The sequence below is a fragment of the Zingiber officinale genome, chromosome 1B, assembly GCF_018446385.1.
Source record: "Zingiber officinale cultivar Zhangliang chromosome 1B, Zo_v1.1, whole genome shotgun sequence".
Classification (NCBI taxonomy): domain Eukaryota; kingdom Viridiplantae; phylum Streptophyta; class Magnoliopsida; order Zingiberales; family Zingiberaceae; genus Zingiber; species Zingiber officinale.
This window is the reverse complement of record NC_055986.1, coordinates 149,889,624-149,908,844: the sequence shown is the minus strand read 5'-3', so window position 1 is coordinate 149,908,844 and position 19,221 is coordinate 149,889,624. Positions and strand designations below refer to the sequence as shown.

The 19,221-nt window shown below is 41.7% G+C and overlaps 1 protein-coding gene across 1 annotated transcript; it reads right to left on the bottom strand.

Annotated features, from left to right (window-relative positions):
• Window positions 1–12,576: 12,576 nt before the first annotated feature.
• On the bottom strand, window positions 12,577–14,524 carry LOC121984894 (BAG family molecular chaperone regulator 1-like). The gene is made up of 4 exons (XM_042538066.1): window positions 13,910–14,524; window positions 13,543–13,799; window positions 13,275–13,421; window positions 12,577–13,173 (listed from the first exon to the last, which is right to left on the bottom strand). The coding sequence occupies exons 1-4, from the start codon at window positions 14,136–14,138 to the stop codon at window positions 12,844–12,846; spliced, it is 963 nt and encodes a 320-aa protein (XP_042394000.1). The 5' UTR covers window positions 14,139–14,524; the 3' UTR covers window positions 12,577–12,843.
• Window positions 14,525–19,221: the final 4,697 nt, after the last annotated feature.

The window sequence follows — 19,221 nt, the reverse complement described above, 5'->3', positions numbered from 1 at the left end:
TAGTAAACTATCATGCACTATAATCAAAGCCTTTAAGAAGACATGCAGGATCTATCCACCTCGAGTGTAGCTCGTCCCAACCATCTTCAAATCAAAGGGTCTATTTCTAACTCGCATCTACAAGTAACGGATATAGACCAATCTAAGATCTAGTAATCAGTAAATCATCATACTAATTAATTAATCAACATATCTATCAATTAATTAACATATATTCATCCATCAATAACTTCTAAATTCTTCATTTGTTAATTTGATAATCTAATTAATAACTTAATTAGATTAATGTCCTCCCTAATCTATGAAATAGGTTTAATCAATTAAACTTAATTAATTATCTAATTAACTAATAATTAAATAGTTTAATCAACATTTACCTTAATCAGCTGATTAATAATTCTAAACAAATTAATCAAATAATTGTTATATCTTTTATTACTTCATCATCAGGACCTTAGTTAGTAAATCTATCTAAAAATAATCAACCAATTTACTAATTAATTAATCTCTTAATTATCAACAAATAACTCTAATCACTATTAATGATAACTTACCCAAGTTTTCTTTCCGGCAGTGGGGGCGGGGTGATGCGTGAGGCAGCGACAGCAGTGTAAACATCAGTGTAAACATCAGTGTAGACCGGCGACGCTCGCAGTCTTCTTCTCTGGAAGCATGACGACGCCATGGGGCAGAACTCATGGGTGAGGACGGTGCAACGACATCTGCTCAGTAGAGGGGATGGAAGCAGGTGGCGACAAGTCGTTTGCGTGGGGAAGAAAAGGACAACGATCAACGTTGAGGGAGGAGAGGGAAGTCGGTGCTCGTGCTATGGCAAATGCAGTGGTAGTCACAGAGGTGACAGGCCAGAGACATGCGGACGCTAGGGTGAAAGGCAACAGTGTGAGACTGCATGGACTTAATGACGGTAGACCGTAGACGGAGGCGTTAGGGAAAGGGAAGGATGCGGCGCTGGGTGCTTGCGATGCTAGTAACGTCGGTTGAACATGCGGTGGGGAATGTGCCCGTGAACGGGGAAGTGACGTCTACAGAGGTGCGTGACAGTCTTCGTTGTCGCATGTCGCAGCTGCATTGCCGACCTAGACCCACACGAAGGGAGGGCGATAGTCAGAATTATGGGCGGAGAGGCACTAGGCAACGCAATCATTACTGTGGTGCGAGAGGCGGAGAGGAGGGGTCGACGAAGAGAGGAAAATAAAACTTAGAGTTTGATTAATGAGAACCTAAGTTTATTTCAATCAACTTCTACTTTCAATAGGGTATTGCTAAACAAGCTTTTCTATTACCCATTTATCCTAAAAAAAATCTAAAATGACTCTTTTAAAATCTAGAAAATTTTCAATAAATTTCAGGAATTCATATAAACTTATTTCCTAATATATTATCCACTACAATATATTTATTTTTTTTAAATAATTTAATTATATCAAATTTTAATTATTTTAAATCCTTACCCATATTTTTGGTATATTACAAGGCGCCTCCTATGGACTGGAGGCACCTCGAATGAACACTAGACGACACACCTCCAGCTGATTTGAGGCACTTCCATTGAACAATAGTCGTTGAGAAGCTGATGTGATGCAAATAAACCTCAGCTCATTGGAGGTTCCCTAGATGTCATTGGAGGCACCTTCTATGCTACATCAGCAAATGGTTACTTCGATTAGAATACTATAAATAGTACCCTAGAGTTAGGAGTTCAACAACACACTCAGTTTCATTTTATGTACTTTGTTTTTGAGCTTTCAACTGCTATAAGGGGCTTCTTTGCCTCTGAGATACATTTGTCAAAGGAGTTTCTTTTAGTATTGTTAATTACCTTGAATTAATAACCATCTAAGTTGTAACTAAGTAAAATTCTGTGTCATTACTTTACTTTTTATGTTATTATTTTTTATAATTAAGTCTGTCCTTGCTAAGCAAGAAAGCAAGAAATTATTAAATTTTGATTTACAAGCTATTCATCTTTCTCTAGCCGATCCACACGATCCAACATTAATGAGAGTATGCCAAACAGCGATGTTATTTGGATTGCTTTAAACACTCTACCGAAGACATAGTATTGGAGCTCCGTAGTAGACAACTATCTCATCAGTTAATATTTGACTGTATGTAGTTTAGATTCATTTGTTTATGGAATTGGAGTAACTTGCCTCCAAGGACCCCTACAGTGAAAGTAAGAACATCATTGAACAATGAAGTTTGGCTTTGATTGAAAAGGAAAAGGACCTATGAAAATAATCATCATCTTCAGATTTTGAGGAGTTTACTATGGAAGAAGATAACAACAAAAATGTTTGTTTGGTAGGTAAGGTAAGATGAAAGTTTAGAGACAAATTAAATTGAACTGGGAAGACTTGAAGGGTTATCTAAAGAACAAAAAGAACAATGCATTGTTATAACTATAAAAAGGAAGGGAATGTAAGAGATTCATGGACAAGATTAAGAAGGGACAAGGGGAAAAATATCAAATTCTTCAAGAAAAGACAAAGAAGAACTTGAAAGCAATTTGGGATGATACAAGTTTATTAGAAGAAGACAATAGGACTATCTTGGCACTACCAACTTTTTACAAGGAAAACAAAGCATACATGGTGACAAATGATAGGCCATCATCCAAATTTGAAGAAGAAAATCAGATAAGGGGGAGATGACTCCATAAGTGAGGTAAACCTTTTCTCTATTGAATTAGAGCTTATAGATTTAGTAAATTCTCTGAATGAAAAATAGATAAATATAAAAATAAAATAGTTTTTTTTTAAATCATATTAAAAGAAAAATTGAATTATTAGTACTTGTGATGAACTACATGATATTAGGATTCAAGGTGGCAAAAGGCGATTACGCTCGCCCCCAGCACCGTTGCCAACCCGTCCCAAGGCCAACACAGAGGAGGTAAATCATGAACGGCTACTAGCCTTTGGAATAATGACTAGTATATAGGAGAGTTAGAGGTTGAATTACTAACGAAACAAAATGATTCACTGAAATTAGCCTTCAAAATTTTTTTTCATAGCATCAAAATTATCGAATTTATTAATTGGTAGGCAAAGAGTAAATTTTAGCAAAAATAGTTTAGGATATAAGGGATACAAAAAGGAACAATCATATCAACCTAGTGGTAAGAGGATAAAATAATATTGGGACAATAACAAGGAAATGGATACCTAAATAATTTTTAGTTAATTCAGTTGGACCTAACATGTTTTGGGTATTTAAATCAAGATGACCTTTGGAGGTCAACCATATTGAAATATAAAATATAATCATAAATATGGTTGACATAGTTATAGATATGAAATAAATGATATTTTTTAAATTATTTCTAGATGAAATGTAGATTTGAATTTGATATGTTTTTAAGTCACAGAGTCAACTATGCCAGATATCCTAGTCGATTGTTGCATATGAGTCTATTGTTGCATGAGTCAACCTATGTTTTGACTTGTAAGTAAAAAACAAATAGAATTTTATATTATGTATATCACTTTTAATTTATAAAGAAAGTTTTTTCTTTTGTTTTGAAATGACAAATCAATAAATTTGATCTAGATTAATTTGTATAGTAAATATTTTTTTTAAGATTATTAATTTTCATCATAAATGGTGCATCTAATAAATCAAAACATTGGGACAGTAATTTACTGTCTTCACTTCTATTTGAGACAACACATTACCATATCAATTTAGTGTCTCTAATTTTTTCACAGAATAAGACATAATATTTGAGACAAAAATATAATTATCTTAAATACTTTTGAGACAATTGAGCAACCGTCTCTAGACGGTCTTAAATAACATTTGAGATAGTATATATGTTTCAATATTTTTTTGAGACGCTTGTATTGGGGATAGTTACATTACTGTCTCATCACTGTCTCAAAAATATTTTGAGATACCAAATTTATAATTTAAGACATATTTTGTTGTGTCTCAAAAAGTATTTTTTTTTCTAGTAGTGTTAGTTGGATGATAATAGGTAATCAATTTCATAACTTTGTCATCGAAATCTCATTTTAAGTTTTTGATGAGTATTAAAGGGGAGAGCATAGTGATTAAGTTAATCAGTTTTTGTGTAAGACATCAATTTAAATTTGTTAAACTCTAGTGGTGGCTTAGATGAAGGGGGAGTTTAACTCTCATTAATTCATATTCTTGTTATAGTTCTTGCTTAACTTTAATTGATTAGGAGGAGATTTTTAAGAATCTTAATCCTTGTCTTGAAGGTTTTGATGATATTGGAAAAGGGTTTGAGTTAGTTTTTGCGATGATATGATATGATTGCTAAGTTATGCAAAGTACACAAGGTTGAGTGTTCGATGACTCAAGGTCCATAAGATCAGAGAATGATGGTGATGAGGAACATCGAAGCATGGAAAGTTAAGGAGGAAACCTATGCTATACACAAGCAAAGGCGAGAAGGATGACTAAGGTGGATTCATAGGCTCAAAGTATCTGAGGGATACAATTTGATGATAGAAGGCTTCATGGCTAGAAGGTACTCCAGGTGATGAAAGGGGATGACTCATAAAAATACGTATTTCTAAGCCTTTTTTTCTACTTAACCATTCCGATTAGTTGGTCAGTCGAGCTCACTTCGAATTATTCAAACCATCTCCACGTTTCATCTTCACGAGCTAGTGAATCTCCTCTCACCTCCTCTACTTTTAACCTGACTAAGAATTTAATCCTCTGATGGCAAGAAGGGGAAGTCACTGCCATGAAAGTGACTAACACGGATCAATTCCTAATGGTGTTTTAAGCAGAGGTTGCCCAAATAGTGAGACCTCATGTCTGGGCCAAAGCTTCAATAGGCCCATCTACATTTGTGTTTTTGAGGAGGATGTTAAACAACCTTCCTGAGCTGATGCATACTCAAGTCATGTTGTAGTTATCAATTATGGCTTGAATAATTTAAGACATATTATAAGGCACTATCCCTTCAAGGTCTTGAGATTTGAAAATGATGACAAGTGTCTCTACTTATCACTAGCTTTCACTGATTCTGTGGGCCTATTGGAATCCCTATTTGTGACTCTGCCTGAGTTCATCTTGATGGCCCCCAGGTAAGGGTTGTCTTAGATAGTCCATCTTCTAGGGACTTCTAGCTCCTCATGTGAGTGTGAGTTTGTTGTACGTGGGCTCGTTCCCTTCTCAAATTATAAGACCAATGGGTTCGAATGTTGTGATGTCTATATCCCGTTATCGGGATCTTCTAGAATCAATAGGGGATTTTATCAGGGATGATGACTGATGGCCTATTCAATTTCTCAATTCAATCTTTTACACCTCGAATGGTGTGTTCGTACCATGAATGGTGTCAAGAGCTTGGGTTGGAGTTTATGAGGTCTCTTACCATGACCTTGGTTTCCCCAAAGTGCTTTGTTCTCTTCCATGATCATATTATTTTCTTCTTGACACCTGCAAAGGGGTATAGGGAGGAAGTCCCCAAGGATTCCACTCAAACTAAATCCCGCGAGACCTCTCTTTCCATTGGTTTACTGTTCGAGTGATGGGATATGCTCAATGCGATGTATACTAAAAATACATTTTGTAAACATGCATAGCGGAAAACATAACGATAAATAAACTAATTTATTATATTACATACACCACACGCATGTAAAATATAATCACGTAGACAAGATCATAAAACAAAAATGAAATTGAATAATAATTTATTCTATGTATACTTTAAAGATGACTTGTAACGAAAAGGACATCAACTTTTTGTGACGTTATCGAACCTTGCCTCTATTCATATCCACGCCAAGCTCTTCAAGACAACTCCAAGAAAACAAGCTTCACCTTCGGAGGTATTAGCCACGAGCAAAGGAGAATGATCAAAAAGAGGAAGAAGAGGCAAAAGGAATATCTTCTTCCTTTGGGTGACTAACGGCAACAAAAGGAGAATCTCTTGTCGTGGTCAATGGCAAGAGAGAGGAAGAGGGAGAGAGATGTATTAAGTTTAGATTTCCAAAACCTAATCAAGCCAATAATGAATTATGTTTTAATTCTCTCTTAACCATATCAATATATAATTCTCTTTAATGAGTTGAATTAGAAATCCCAAATCCAACTCATTATACCTTAATTAAAAATTAACTCATTAATCTCTTAGTTTGGTTCACAACTAAATCAAGTTAGTTTATGGATAAATCAAATTGATTCATGACTAAAACAAATAGGATTCAACTCTTTCATAAGAGATGTGGTCCATCTGCGCTTCTGTTTCGACAAATCTGTTCATATTTGTCTTATGTATGGTCCAACCAAACATTTATCTCTTGATCTGAGAATTATATTCTCTAACTTGTTTTACGTCTTTTAAAGACTCGTAGTGCATGTGACCCAATAAGTTCTCGGTTTATCTTTGTCATCCATAATTAACTGCATAATTATGAAACGATTATAAGTGACACATAGTAGTATATCATGATCTCCAATTAATCGAAAAATTACAGTTGATCTCAGAATTAATTCTGAACCCTTCAGCAGTTACAGTGAGTCGTGTCTCGTTCCTTTCACTCGTCTTATATCCACTTGGTTCATGATATGGTCATATGTCTGTCCCCACTAGGCTGACTACGTCACACCCAGCTCGAGTAATACTTGCTTGTTCTAGGGATTCAAATACTCGTACATGTGTACCAGAGTCTCATACTCTTAACATGTATTGCTTTGGCCAAAGACTTTGAATAATAATCCTTAAAAGTGGTCATAGGGTATACGTCTCCTTGCAAGGAGCAATGAATCCTCTGTGAGCTATCCAAACACATTAGAGCACTTTGACTGATACTCAATCATCTCGGTTCCACACCTCCAAGAGATGCTTACTTAAAATGTCAAAGTATAAGTCTCCATGACCAAGATGACTTGTATACCTCAAGTCGAAGGAAATTTATACTCGAGCTATAGTAAAAACTTCACATACATATCCATACATATAGAGAATCATATGAAGTCTTACAGCAAGTCACTCCAATGAATTAGTTATCATAACTAGCATCCATATTTAACTCTTGACATCCCAATGTCTCAAGGTAGTGAGAAACAGCTACTTAGCCGAACCAAGGAGTATAATTCGTATTAGGGATGATAATTTTCTCCACGGGTTCGGGGCCCCGCGGGGAAAATCTGAAATGGGGACGGGGATCCCCTATTTATTCGAGGATGGAGATGGGTTCGGGGATGGGGCGGGTTCGAGGCGGGTATGGGGATATTGTCCCCATCCCCGAAAATAATAATAATAATATTATTATTATTATTAATATAATAATATTATTTTTAAAAATATTAATAATAATATTAATATTAAAAATTTTTAAATATTAATAATAAAATTATTATTATTACTGATATTAATATTAATAGTAAAATAATAATAATATTAAATTAATTTGGGGATAAAAGCGGGGATGGGGCCGGGGATGGGGAGTTGATCCCCGATGATTCGGGTTCGGGGATTCCCCGAACTTGAAAAAATAGGGATGGGGGCGGGGATGGGGACGGGGATGAAATTCGAGGGCGGGGATGGGAATGACAAACCCGTCCCTGCCCCGCCCCATTGCCATCCCTAATTCATACTAGTCTTACAGAATTGATGATGTTCGAATACACCAATTCGATGACTAGGGGAATTCCAATACGTTTATAATTCCACATGTAAAGATAATCACAAGTTTTGTTCCAATCACAAATTCTCTTATGTTATTAATTGTATTAAGGATATTCAGTAAATGAGTTTAAGACTATTCAAATATATATATAATATGTACTCAAATAGTAAATTTATATTTATTAAATAAATAACTATAAGACGATTGCTTTTAAACATTCCTCAAAATCCAATGTCGAGTGGCTGGTAGCTTTCTACTTCTCTTCGTCCTCTAAGCCGGGATGTATTTCTCTATCTTTCCAAGACATTCATTGTAATCAATTGGAGGCCTTTTTACTAGGGCTTACGATAAAGTCACTTTCATGGAGTCCATGAGAAGAGTATCCATTGGTACCTCCAAAGCAGCTAAGGCAAAGCGTGAATGTATTCCTTGAAGAATTCTTGCCCCTATTACTTCAAACGAGGAGACTGAGTGACATCTTGTGGTACTTCTTGCCAGTAGTAACATGATACAAAAACAAAATGGTTCAAAAAAGTTGCTCTAAAGTGATCAAAGGAATGGATGGTTATTGGTAAGGGCGGAGCCACGTTCGGGAGCCCAATGACGTCGATGCTAGGATTTAGAAAGATAAAAAAAATGTGGCAGAAATAGGAAGTAGCCTAGGGTGATGGCATCAGTGTCATCACTCCCCGATGGGGTTCTTTTCACCTTTTCCTCACGGTACTACTTCACTATCGGTCACTTAGGAGTATTTAGCCTTGCAAGGTGGTCCTTGTTGATTCACACGGGATTCCACGTGCCCCATGCTACTCGGGTCAGAGCGTAAGCTAGTGATGCTTTCGGCTACTGGACTTTCACCATCTAGGGTGCAACATTCATTCCATCGCTTCGCCTAGCAGCACGCCTACTGATCATCGCCTTGGTAAGCTATTGCCTCACCAACTAGCTAATCAGACGCGAGCCCCTCCCCGGGTGGATTCCTCCTTTTGCTCCTCAGCCTACGGGGTATTAGCAACCGTTTCCAGTTGTTGTTCCCCTCCCGAGGGCAGGTTCTTATGCGTTACTCACCCGTTCGCCACTGGAAACACCACTTCCCATTCGACTTGCATGTGTTAAGCATGCCGCTAGCGTTCATCCTGAGCTAGGATCGAACTCTCCATGAGATTCACAGTTGCATTATTTATAGCTTCCTTGTTCGTAGATAAAGCGGATTCGGAATTTTCTTTCATTCTAAGGCATAACTTGTATCCATGCGCTTCATATTAGCCTGGAATTCGCTCCCAGCAATATACCCTACCCTATCACGTCAATCCCATAAGCCTCTTATGAATTCTCGTTCGATCACGGCAAGGGAGCAAGTCAAAATAGAAAAAATTACATTGGGTTTAGGGATAACCAGGCTCGAACTGATGACTTCCACCACGTCAAGGTGACACTTTACCGCTGAGTTATATCCCTTCCTGGTCCCATCGAGAAATAGAACTAACTAATCCTAAGGCAAAGGGTCGAGAAACTCAACGCCACTATTCCTGAACACCGACTTTCTTTTCGCACTATTACTATTATAGATAGTAAAATAATGGGAAAAATTGGATTCAATTGTCAACTCCTCTTATCGGAAATATGATTGACTACGGATTCGAGCCATAGCAAATGGTTTCATCGTACGCTTTTCCCGATCTAAATCAAGCAGGTTTTACATGAAGAAGATTTTGTTCAACATGTTCTATTCGATACTAGTAGGAGAAGAACTTGACTCGGTAGTGTTAAAAAAAGAGGGGAAACAGAACCAAGTCAACAAGTCAAGATGATATGGATCTCCCCTTCTTCTTGCGCCAAAGATCTTACCATTTTTGAAGGAACTAGAGCTACTTCATCATACGATTTATATAAGATCCATTTGTCTAGATATCATCATATACATCTAGAAAGCCGTATGCTTTGGAAGAAGCTTGTACAGTTTGGGAAGGGGTTTTTATTAATAAAAAAGAAGAATCCACTTCAACCGATATGCCCTTAGGCACGGCCATACATAACATAGAAATTACACTTGGAAAGGGTGGACAATTAGCTAGAGCAGCAGGTGCTGTAGCGAAATTGATAGCAAAAGAAGGTAAATCGGCCACATTAAGATTACCATCTGGGGAGGTCCGTTTGATATCCAAAAATTGCTTAGCAACAGTCGGACAAGTGGGTAATATTGGGGTGAACAAAAAAAGTTTGGGTAGAGCCGGATCTAAGTGTTGGCTAGGTAAGCGTCGGGCTGCTTCGGGGTGATGGCGTCGGAGTCGTCAATCGTAGTCCCCAGTTTGGGATCAGTCCGGGTAGATTATTAGAGTTGGCTCTGCCATTATTCCTTGTCATCATCCTATTGAACCATTATTGAGTCCATCCGACTAGGATAGTTATTAAAACTCATCACTTTAAGTTGTCCAGATATTGGTGCAGGAGAGTCACATTCTCAAACTAATATAGCTAGTCCTCCAACTTAAAGGAGCTAATATATTCTCCCACCTGGAGTGGTCTGAAATTGGTTGGCAACTCCTCGATCGAGATCTTTATCGAGAAATTCAACTCATCCGTACTCCTGCTAGATCTTTCCCACTTGGGTCTCTGTCTTTACAATTTGTCGAGTCCTGCTAGCTGTTTAGGGCAATTGATTCACTAGATTGCTCTTGTTAACTAGGTCCAGTTTTGGACCTTTGATGGAAGAGGATTTAGCAAGGCGTTCCGCAAGAGGACCTCCTCTACTATTGTGGTGACCAGTTGGTTCAACTGCTCAATCACCAATAGGATAGCCAATGACCATCTCAATGTCTAACTCATTGTTTCCACATATGACACCAATATGATGCGCTTACATAGAGGGTACTGATTCTTCAAGTGGGATGATCTAGTGGTCGACGAGATACGAGTCTCGAGCACCTATCTGGATGCACCGAATTTACAAACACTAGTAAAAAAAATCATCAAATGACACTAAGCATGATCTAAGTAAGGCACTTCCGATGCTAAAGTTAGCTAGATAGCAAGGAAATCACAAGTAATTTACACCTAGCAGTGGATTATTTTTTTGTATCTTTTGGACGACAGTAGCTATTATTTATAAGGTATGGGCGGTTGAATCTTTCACAGATATTGACGAGCTCCACGAAAAACTCTCTCTAGAGAAGTGGCCTCTTAATTACTTGTATCCGTGTTTATTGGGTGTTGTCATGTTTTTCGTGCCTGAGATGTGGGTAATTCTTCTTTAAATCGAGGCCAATGAATTTGTTGGGTGTTGAAGCTCTTGTGTAGAGGGTTGTGACAGATCCATCACGAGGAATAGAGGCATGGGCTCTCTAGGGGAGTCGACATTTAAGGGCCAACTGAGACCTTGGATTCGGCCTAAGGAAGACTCAGTCGAAGAGGTCAACTCCGGGAGAGGGTTCGGCCGAGATGCTAGCTTTTATGAAAGATATCAGCGGATCAAGCTGACTCAATTTGCTATTGTGCAAGTATACTTCGTTTTCTTTTTATATTAAATAAATAACCTTGATTCACCCATATGTACACTCAAAGGCCAATCTTCAGAATATTCGTTCCTTGTGAGAATTTTATTCCCCTAAATATTTTATCACTACACATTGGGCCTATACTTATTTATTTTTTATAATCTATTTAAATTTCACCGACTAATTCTAAGGTAGATCACTTTACCTCATAATTTACCAATGATTAATCTGTGCTATGATTATGTTTTTTATTTGACATCATATATCTAATTTATTTCAATTAATTCAAAAAAAATATAGGATTGTGATTGCTCATTGTAGCAAAAAGATGATTACATTCATCTTAAATATTCTCACCGTCTTCCTAATGCACTGTTTGGGAGGAGGTGAGGATGGGGAGAGAAGGGTAAAGAAGAGGAAGGAAAACTTGAAATCCTATTTGAAAGGAAGTGAGCTACGGAAAGAAAAGGTAACAAGAGTAAGCTTTAACTTTCCTTTCCCATGAAACGAAAGAATTTTTTATACCTCAATTTGGGGTGTAAGGAAGGATAAGGGGAACTAAAAAAAAGTTATGTTCTAATTTTATCCATATTTTATTATATTAATTTCTCAAATCATTATTTTAGGTATTCTTTACGTTGTGACGAAAAACACTCACACCGCCAGACTCGCACCGCTCGACACCCACACTCCATCGACGCCAACTTTGACGCCGACGTCAACTTCGATGTCGACGCCGACGTCGACGCCGACATCGACACCGACGTCGACGCCGACTTCGATGTCTATGCCGACTTTGACGCTGACTTAGATGCCAATGCCGACTTTGACGTCGAGGCCGACTTCGATGTCGACGCCGACTTCGATGTCAACGCCGACTTCGACACCAACTTCAACGCCGACTTCGACTTTAACAAATAAGTTACAATTGTTTGAATGCGTAAGTTTTAACCGATAAATGTATACAAGATGCATCAGGTTTTTGAACGCGTAAGTCTTTAACAAAAGTGAGAATAATTTTATAACTTTATATATTTAATTTTCGTTACCTTTACTTTTTTCTCAAACATGATAACACATGTTACGTTAATGAACCTTCTCTTTCTCCCAAATAAGGTTAATATAAATATTTTATTTCCCTTTTCTTCCCTTTCTGTTGATTAACTTTTGCCTATTCCATCCAAAAGGGAATAAAGTTCATTTATATGAAAAAAGAAAGTTAATTTATAACCGACAGTGATTAGAGTACGGTTGCTCTTTAATCTTTGTTATAAATGTCAACCCATCTGAATCAATATATCTGTGTGCACGAAAGCCCAACAACTAAGAAATATATTTAAGGTCCAGCCCTGCATCATATGCTAAATGATTAGCATACAACATAGTCAACGGGAGAGGCAACATCCATTCAATTGCATCAACCGCCCATCACTCGCGCAATCTCAAATGTAAAATCCAATAACCATTGCATGCAGTCTGAAAAGGAAGCCAAGTGGCCCGCTATGTACCCTTCAAACGATAGACACAACTCAACAAAGATCATTCAGCGCATCCATTTATTTACCATGGATAGATAGCTGAATGAATTCCTTCCCTGTTGTACAGAGACACACACAAAGAATACGTAATTACTAGTAGAGCAGAATCTGGTGTCCAGAACTCGACAAAGCAATCACTGCATTGTTGAATATTCCAACTTTATCAGTAACTCAGAACAGTTCCCAATGGAAGCTTGCGTGGGCCGTGGAGGGGGACGGCGTCAATAGGTCGAACGGTTCCCAGAACTCTGAATGAGAACGAGCCGGATGTTGCTGCTGGTGATTTTGCTGTAGAAAAGGGTTGCAAGATTGTTGCATTTGTTGCTGGTATTGGGGCTGAATAGAATGCAGAAATGGTTGCTGCTCTTGGACGGGCTGCGTCGGACGCTGGTGTGAAGGATGGAGTGTCCGCGGTGGAGACAGGGGCTTCTCTTTGTTCAGTCGAACGTTGTGGGTCTTGATCAAGTCGAGCATTTCCACGTATTTCTGCACTCTCTTAATCTGTGCCCCACAGGAAAGAACGACAAAAAACAAAAAACTAAGAAAGTCACAAAAGTGTGAAATTTCTTTTGACAGTTAAAGGAGTGCGAAACTTATGTAACCTGCAGACTCTTCTGCTGATTCACGTCTCCGTCGGCGTCGATGGCCTCCATCTTAATCAGCTCATTCATCAGGCAATCGATGAGATTGGAGACGTCATTCACCACGATTCGTTCGCCTTTGCTCGCAATCTCCTCCAGCGCCGTCACCTGCGCTAGGATAGGGGTTGGGATCAGATTGGAGTTGAGGAAGGATATAATTGTCGATGATGGTGGGGGTGGCAGTGGAGTTGGGAGGAAACTGGAAAGGGTAATAAAATAAGAGAAATACCTTGGAGGCGAGCCGGTCGACTTCGAGGCGGATTGCAGAGACGGACTTTGCGGCCTTGTCAATTTTGTCAGTTTTGCGCATCTCGAGAAGACGCTTTGCCTTCGCCATCGGATCCTCCAGCAACAGTATTTTGGACCCGTCCTTGACACCGACAGTATCGAGAAAAGTCACCGATGCCCTCTCCTTTTTCTTATACATCAGTTTCATGTCAAACTGATGCAGCCCCGTCTTGGCCGATAGCACCTTCTTCATCTCTCCTGTTGCAGAATTCACTCAGATAAATGGTCGACCACCTTACTTGTGTGAATCAAAATCATCAAACTGTAATAAGAAAGGGATGAGATTAGGCGGATCAGGTTCTTCTTACCGAAGGTGGCTTGAGCACTGATGTTAATCTCGTGGTAGGTGGCACAGAATTTGACCTTGACGCGGATGGAGGGGACAGGTGTGTCGACAGCATCGCCGTATGCATTGCGCATCTGAACCAACATCCCGCCGGGCCTCACCTCCCATTTCTCCACCTCCACCTTCTCTTCCTTCACCGGACTAGACGCTGCCACCGTCTGTGCCATCCTCCCGTTTGTTCTTGTCCGCATTTTTCTTTTTGTAACTTGGGAACCCGAAGGATCCAGAAAGAAGCCAGCAACCCCAAGCCGTACGTGGTGTTGCTGCTAGATCTCAAGCTCTAAATTCGTGTTCGAGGAACGGAAGAAGGGGAGATGAAGAGGAAGAGAAGAAGGAATAAAGGAGACGGATTGTAATGGAGGAACGAGGAGTAGAAATGGGAGAGGATCAAGTATATATATATAAATGAATCAGTAAAGAAATCGTGAGGGAGCAAAATAATAACCGTGGTTCTACCAAAAAATTATTAATAAAAATAAATAATAAATAAATGTGGAACATAATACAGCGCGAGCGTGGAAGGAGAGAAAAACAAGGAGCAACTCGGTAGGAATTGGACCTCCAGTTTCAATCAATTCACTGTCGCTTCGTACCAATCAGAAACCGGAGACGCTTTATCATCTTTGTCACGGGCAGTGGGAGGTCGTAACGGCATTCGAATCTAGCAGAAGCAGGTCAGGTGTGCCGCCGACAGCCCTTTAGCTACCCAGTCCAAGGCCGCCCCCTCTGATCCTACGGTATCGTCTCGCCGAGAGGCATGGTACACCGGACAGCGTGGCTGCTTGGCATGGCCCACCGATAGACGGCCGACAAGCAGAATAGGAGATATCTATAATTCTTCACAAGCCATATGTCATGTGGTGACGAGCCAGCAGGCAGGCAGGAGGTTCAAATCTAACTGGGAAAAACGAGCAAAACATTTTTGAGGTGGACGTTCGAGTCATCAATTTTTATTAAGTGGGTGTGAGAATAAACGGAGATCATATGAGGACGTTGTTGGCGCGTCGTTTGCATCACGTAACAGGACAGGACGTTAGAGCAGGTGATACGCATCTCTCGCCTCGCGTGGGATACGATGGGTTGGTAGAACATCAATCAGATCATCATTTCGTGCCGTCGGATGAAGAGTGGTCCACACGGATGGGCTATATCTAGAGCATAAACTTTCCAAAGGGAAGCGTAATCAGAAACGGATCCAAAAATTAAAATTGTACTGAACTATAATTTTGGACAGAGTCCTTGTCTTAATCTCTATAATTTGATCTCAAACAATTAAAGTGACAAGATCGTAATCTCTATAATTTGATCGCAAATAATTAGAGTGACAAGTGTTGACGAAAAAAATATTGAGCATTCATTCTAACTTTTAATTTTCCCCTCATTTTAATCTGATTAGATAAATATCAATATTAACTCATATTTAATATCAATTATATACCATTTTTTTAAATAATGATACAATATATATATAATTTAATTATTTATTCATAGAAAAAATAATTTAAAGACATAAAAATATAGATGTGTAGAATTATCCTACAGATTTACCTACTTAGATCTCTTTTTTTGTGAGTTCATGAAAAAATACTTTAACATTTTAATATAATCCTAAATGATCCGGCGGTGAGATTGGGGGATCCACTTCCTAAAGGGTCTCAGCTTGAAGATAGATGAAGGGCTGACTAAGCGGTTAATGGCCGCGCCGAGTGGTTGAGTAGGTCCGAGCGGAACCCAAGATAACCCAGCCATGGGCTTGGGTTTCCGACGCCAAGGCGAGAGAACCGAATGGCCGAGCGGGGCGTCTGCCCGGCTGGGACCGAAGGGCCGAGCGGGTGGTCCGTTCGGCCAGGATAAGGGCGAGGGTACGAGGGTTAGCCGAGTGGCCTATTCGTTCGGCTCATGATATGGGATGTCAGCAAAGGCATGTCTGATGAATATGCCGTACACAAAAGTACACGATGGAGGATCTCGCCGTCACATCATGGAGAGGTTGATACAGTAGCGGTATGACCTTATGGACGTCCTTCTGACAGACCCATACCTGGGCATGGTCGAAAGCAGGTGATTGCTTTGATTGGCGCGCCCAGGCTCCTACGAGAGGTCTATATAAGGTCTCCATTTCTTCACCAGAGGTACGCAAGTCTTCATCCTGAGGCCACCTTTTTGTTATTCCTCGCCTAACTTGAGCGTCGGAGGGCCGTCGCCGGGGCACCCCTCCCGGTTCGGTTTTGCTGCAGGTTCGCCGGAGCACTCGAGGATCCAGCAGGGAGCGCCACGTGCCCAGTGTCCGTTGACTCCTGATTCGGACAGGATCAAATTGGCGCCGTCTGTGGGAACGCACCTGTATCCGAACGGAAACGATGGACGAGGCTGGACGACAACACACGGTGGCGCTTTCAACAGAAGAACTCGACGCTCTGGTCGAGATGAGGGCCGCCAAACTTGTGGAGCAAAAACAGAAAGCAACGGCCGAGCGGCCGGAGCAACAAGCAACATCTGCGTCAGGTGGCCGAGCGGAAGCACCTCCAGCCACCGTCGCATTCCATCGGGCCTTATTTCGCACCCCTGAAGCCGTACCGACTCGAAGAGATAGAGGATCTTCTTCCGACGAAATGCCTAGGCGAGACGACAGAAAGGGGAAAGCTCCCCGAGCGGACTCATCTCCCGAGCGGATCAATCGCCAATTTTCGGAGGCTATTCTACGAGACCCTCTGCCCAAGCACTACGTGCCTCCGACGATCGGCGAGTACAATGGAACAACAGACCCAGATGATCATCTGGGTAAGTTCAATAACACAGCTACGCTTCATCAATATACAGATGGAGTAAAGTGCCGCGTCTTTCTTACCACTCTCTCGGGATCGGCTCAACGATGGTTTCGGAGGCTGCCGGATGGATCCATCACTAGCTTCAAGGACTTCCGAACGGCCTTCCTCCACCACTTCGCCAGCAGTCGGTGTTATCAGAAGACAAGCGTCAGCTTGTTCGCCATCAAGCAAGAGCCGAGAGAATCGCTTCGAGCTTACATCCAGCGATTCAACCAAGTGGCGATGGATATTCCAACGGCCACATCAGAGACGATGATGAATGCCTTCACGCAAGGCCTTGTGGATGGGGACTTCTTCCGGTCGCTCATCCGAAAGCCGCCCCGAGATTATGATCACATGCTACATCGGGCTAACAAATACATAAACGTGGAAGAAGCGCAAGCCGCCCGGAAAAAGGAAACTCCAACCGAGCGGGCACCTATGCATGCCGAACGGAAACAGCACGCTGCTCAGCAGCCACCTAGAGGACCAAAGGCCGAAGCAGTCCGCTCACCTCGTGGGAGGTCCCAAGTTCAAGAAGTAACCGCCGCTCGGCCCAAGCCAAAGAAGAGATGGACCCCTATGTTCTTCTCCTTCCACCGGACGGATACGCACAACACGAAGGATTGTCGAAGTCTTCCCTTTGTGGCTAATCCCGTTCCTAGGAATGCCGAACGACGGTCTCCTCCCAACGACAGGAGACAAAGGACCCATGAAGCCGACCGGACCCGCCCCGAGAGGCGACATCAACATACGCCCGATCGACATCGTTCTCCAAGGCAGGAGAATCGCCGAGCGTCCAGAGAACGGTCCCGACTGTACTCTCGGGAAGAGGAAAACAGAGGCAATACTTCCCGAGGCGAGATCAATGTTATTGCTGGTGGGCCAACCGGAGGAGACTCCAACCGAGCCAGAAAGGCGGGCGTCCGGCAACTCCAAATCCACGCAGTCGGTTGCAGCCAAGAGCGAGCATGTGGACCGGAGATCACTTTCGGGCCCGGGGACTTAGAAGGAGTTGAAGTGCCCCACGACGACGCTCTGCTCATTAAAGCGGTAATAGCAAATTACACTATTCATCGCATATTCGTTGACACAGGGAGCTCGGTCAACATCATGTTCAAGAAGGCGTTCGATCAGCTGCAAATTGATCGAGCCGAGTTGCTGCCCATGACGACCCCGCTCTACGGGTTTACGGGCAACGAAGTTCAGCCGGTCGGACAGATCCGGCTGGCTACCTCGCTGGGAGGACAAGGACAACAAACTTCGTGGTGGTCGACTCTCCCTCGTCCTACAACGTCATTTTGGGACGACCGGCGCTCAGCGAATTCCGAGCGATCGTCTCAACCTTCCATCAGAAGATCAAGTTCCCTGTGGAGTACAAAGTGGGAGAAGTACGAGGAGACCAGCTAGCAGCTCGGCGGTGTTACATCGAAATGGTCAGAGCATAAGCTAATTCCGCTCGGAAGGCGCCCCGAATCGAGGTACACGCCATAACTGAGAAACCTCCTGCTTTAATTTATGATGAAAAGGAGGTTCAGATCCATCCGACCCGATCGGAGGCCACGACTTTTATCGCCTCTAATCTGGAGGAGAAGCAAAAGGAGGAACTGATCCAATGCCTCCAACGAAATCATGATGTCTTCGTCTGGTCGACACATGAGTTGCCCGGAATTTCGCCGAACCTAGCGCAGCATGAGTTGCATGTTCGACCGGATGCAAGGCCTCACGTTTCCAAGCGATTGGAGGACACCTATTATAGAATTTCTCCGTTCGGGCACCACACCCTCCGATGAATATGCAGCCCGGCTCCTCAGAAGAAGAGCCGATCGGTTTACACTCATCGGAGATCAGCTTTACAAGAAAGCTTTCTCGCGCCCGTTGCTGAAATGTGTAAGCTCGGAGGACTCAGCTTACATCCTCCAGGAAGTACATCAAGGATCATGCGGGGGTCATCCGGGCGGGCGCTCGTTGGCCAAGAAGATCCTCTTGGCCGGATACTTTTGGCCAACTTTACAAACAGATGCCGCTCGGACAGTATCTACCTGCCTTTCATGCCAGAAGTATCACAACTTCTCCCACCGACCGGCCGAAGAAATGAAGGCGTCAAGCGTTTCATGCCCGTTCGACCAATGGGAAATGGATATTGTCGGTCCATTTCCGATGGCGTCCGGACAGAGGAAATTTTTACTAGTGGCGGTCGACTATTTCTCCAAATGGGTGGAGGCCGAGCCGCTGGCAAAGATCACTGAACAAATGGTTAAAAAATTCATCTGGCAACACATCATTTGTCGGTTCGGCATCCCTCGCCGACTAGTGTCCGACAACGGGCGGCAGTTCACAGGGAAGATGTTAGAGGATTGGTGCAAAAGCTACGGCATTGAGCAACATTTCACGTCCGTGGCCTATCCTCAGAGCAACGGTCAAGCTGAAGTGGCCAACCGGGAAATTCTTCGTATTCTGCGCGCTC

Bases quoted from the DNA above. Each gene is read 5' to 3' on its own strand.
- LOC121984894 (XM_042538066.1), bottom strand. From the start codon at position 14,138: ATGCGGACAAGAACAAACGGGAGGATGGCACAGACGGTGGCAGCGTCT. The intron at 13,800-13,909 runs GTAAGAAGAACC...ATTCTGCAACAG, and splicing joins CAGTGCTCAAGCCACCTTCG to GAGAGATGAAGAAGGTGCTA. The intron at 13,422-13,542 runs GTATTTCTCTTA...ATCCTAGCGCAG, and splicing joins TCGACCGGCTCGCCTCCAAG to GTGACGGCGCTGGAGGAGAT.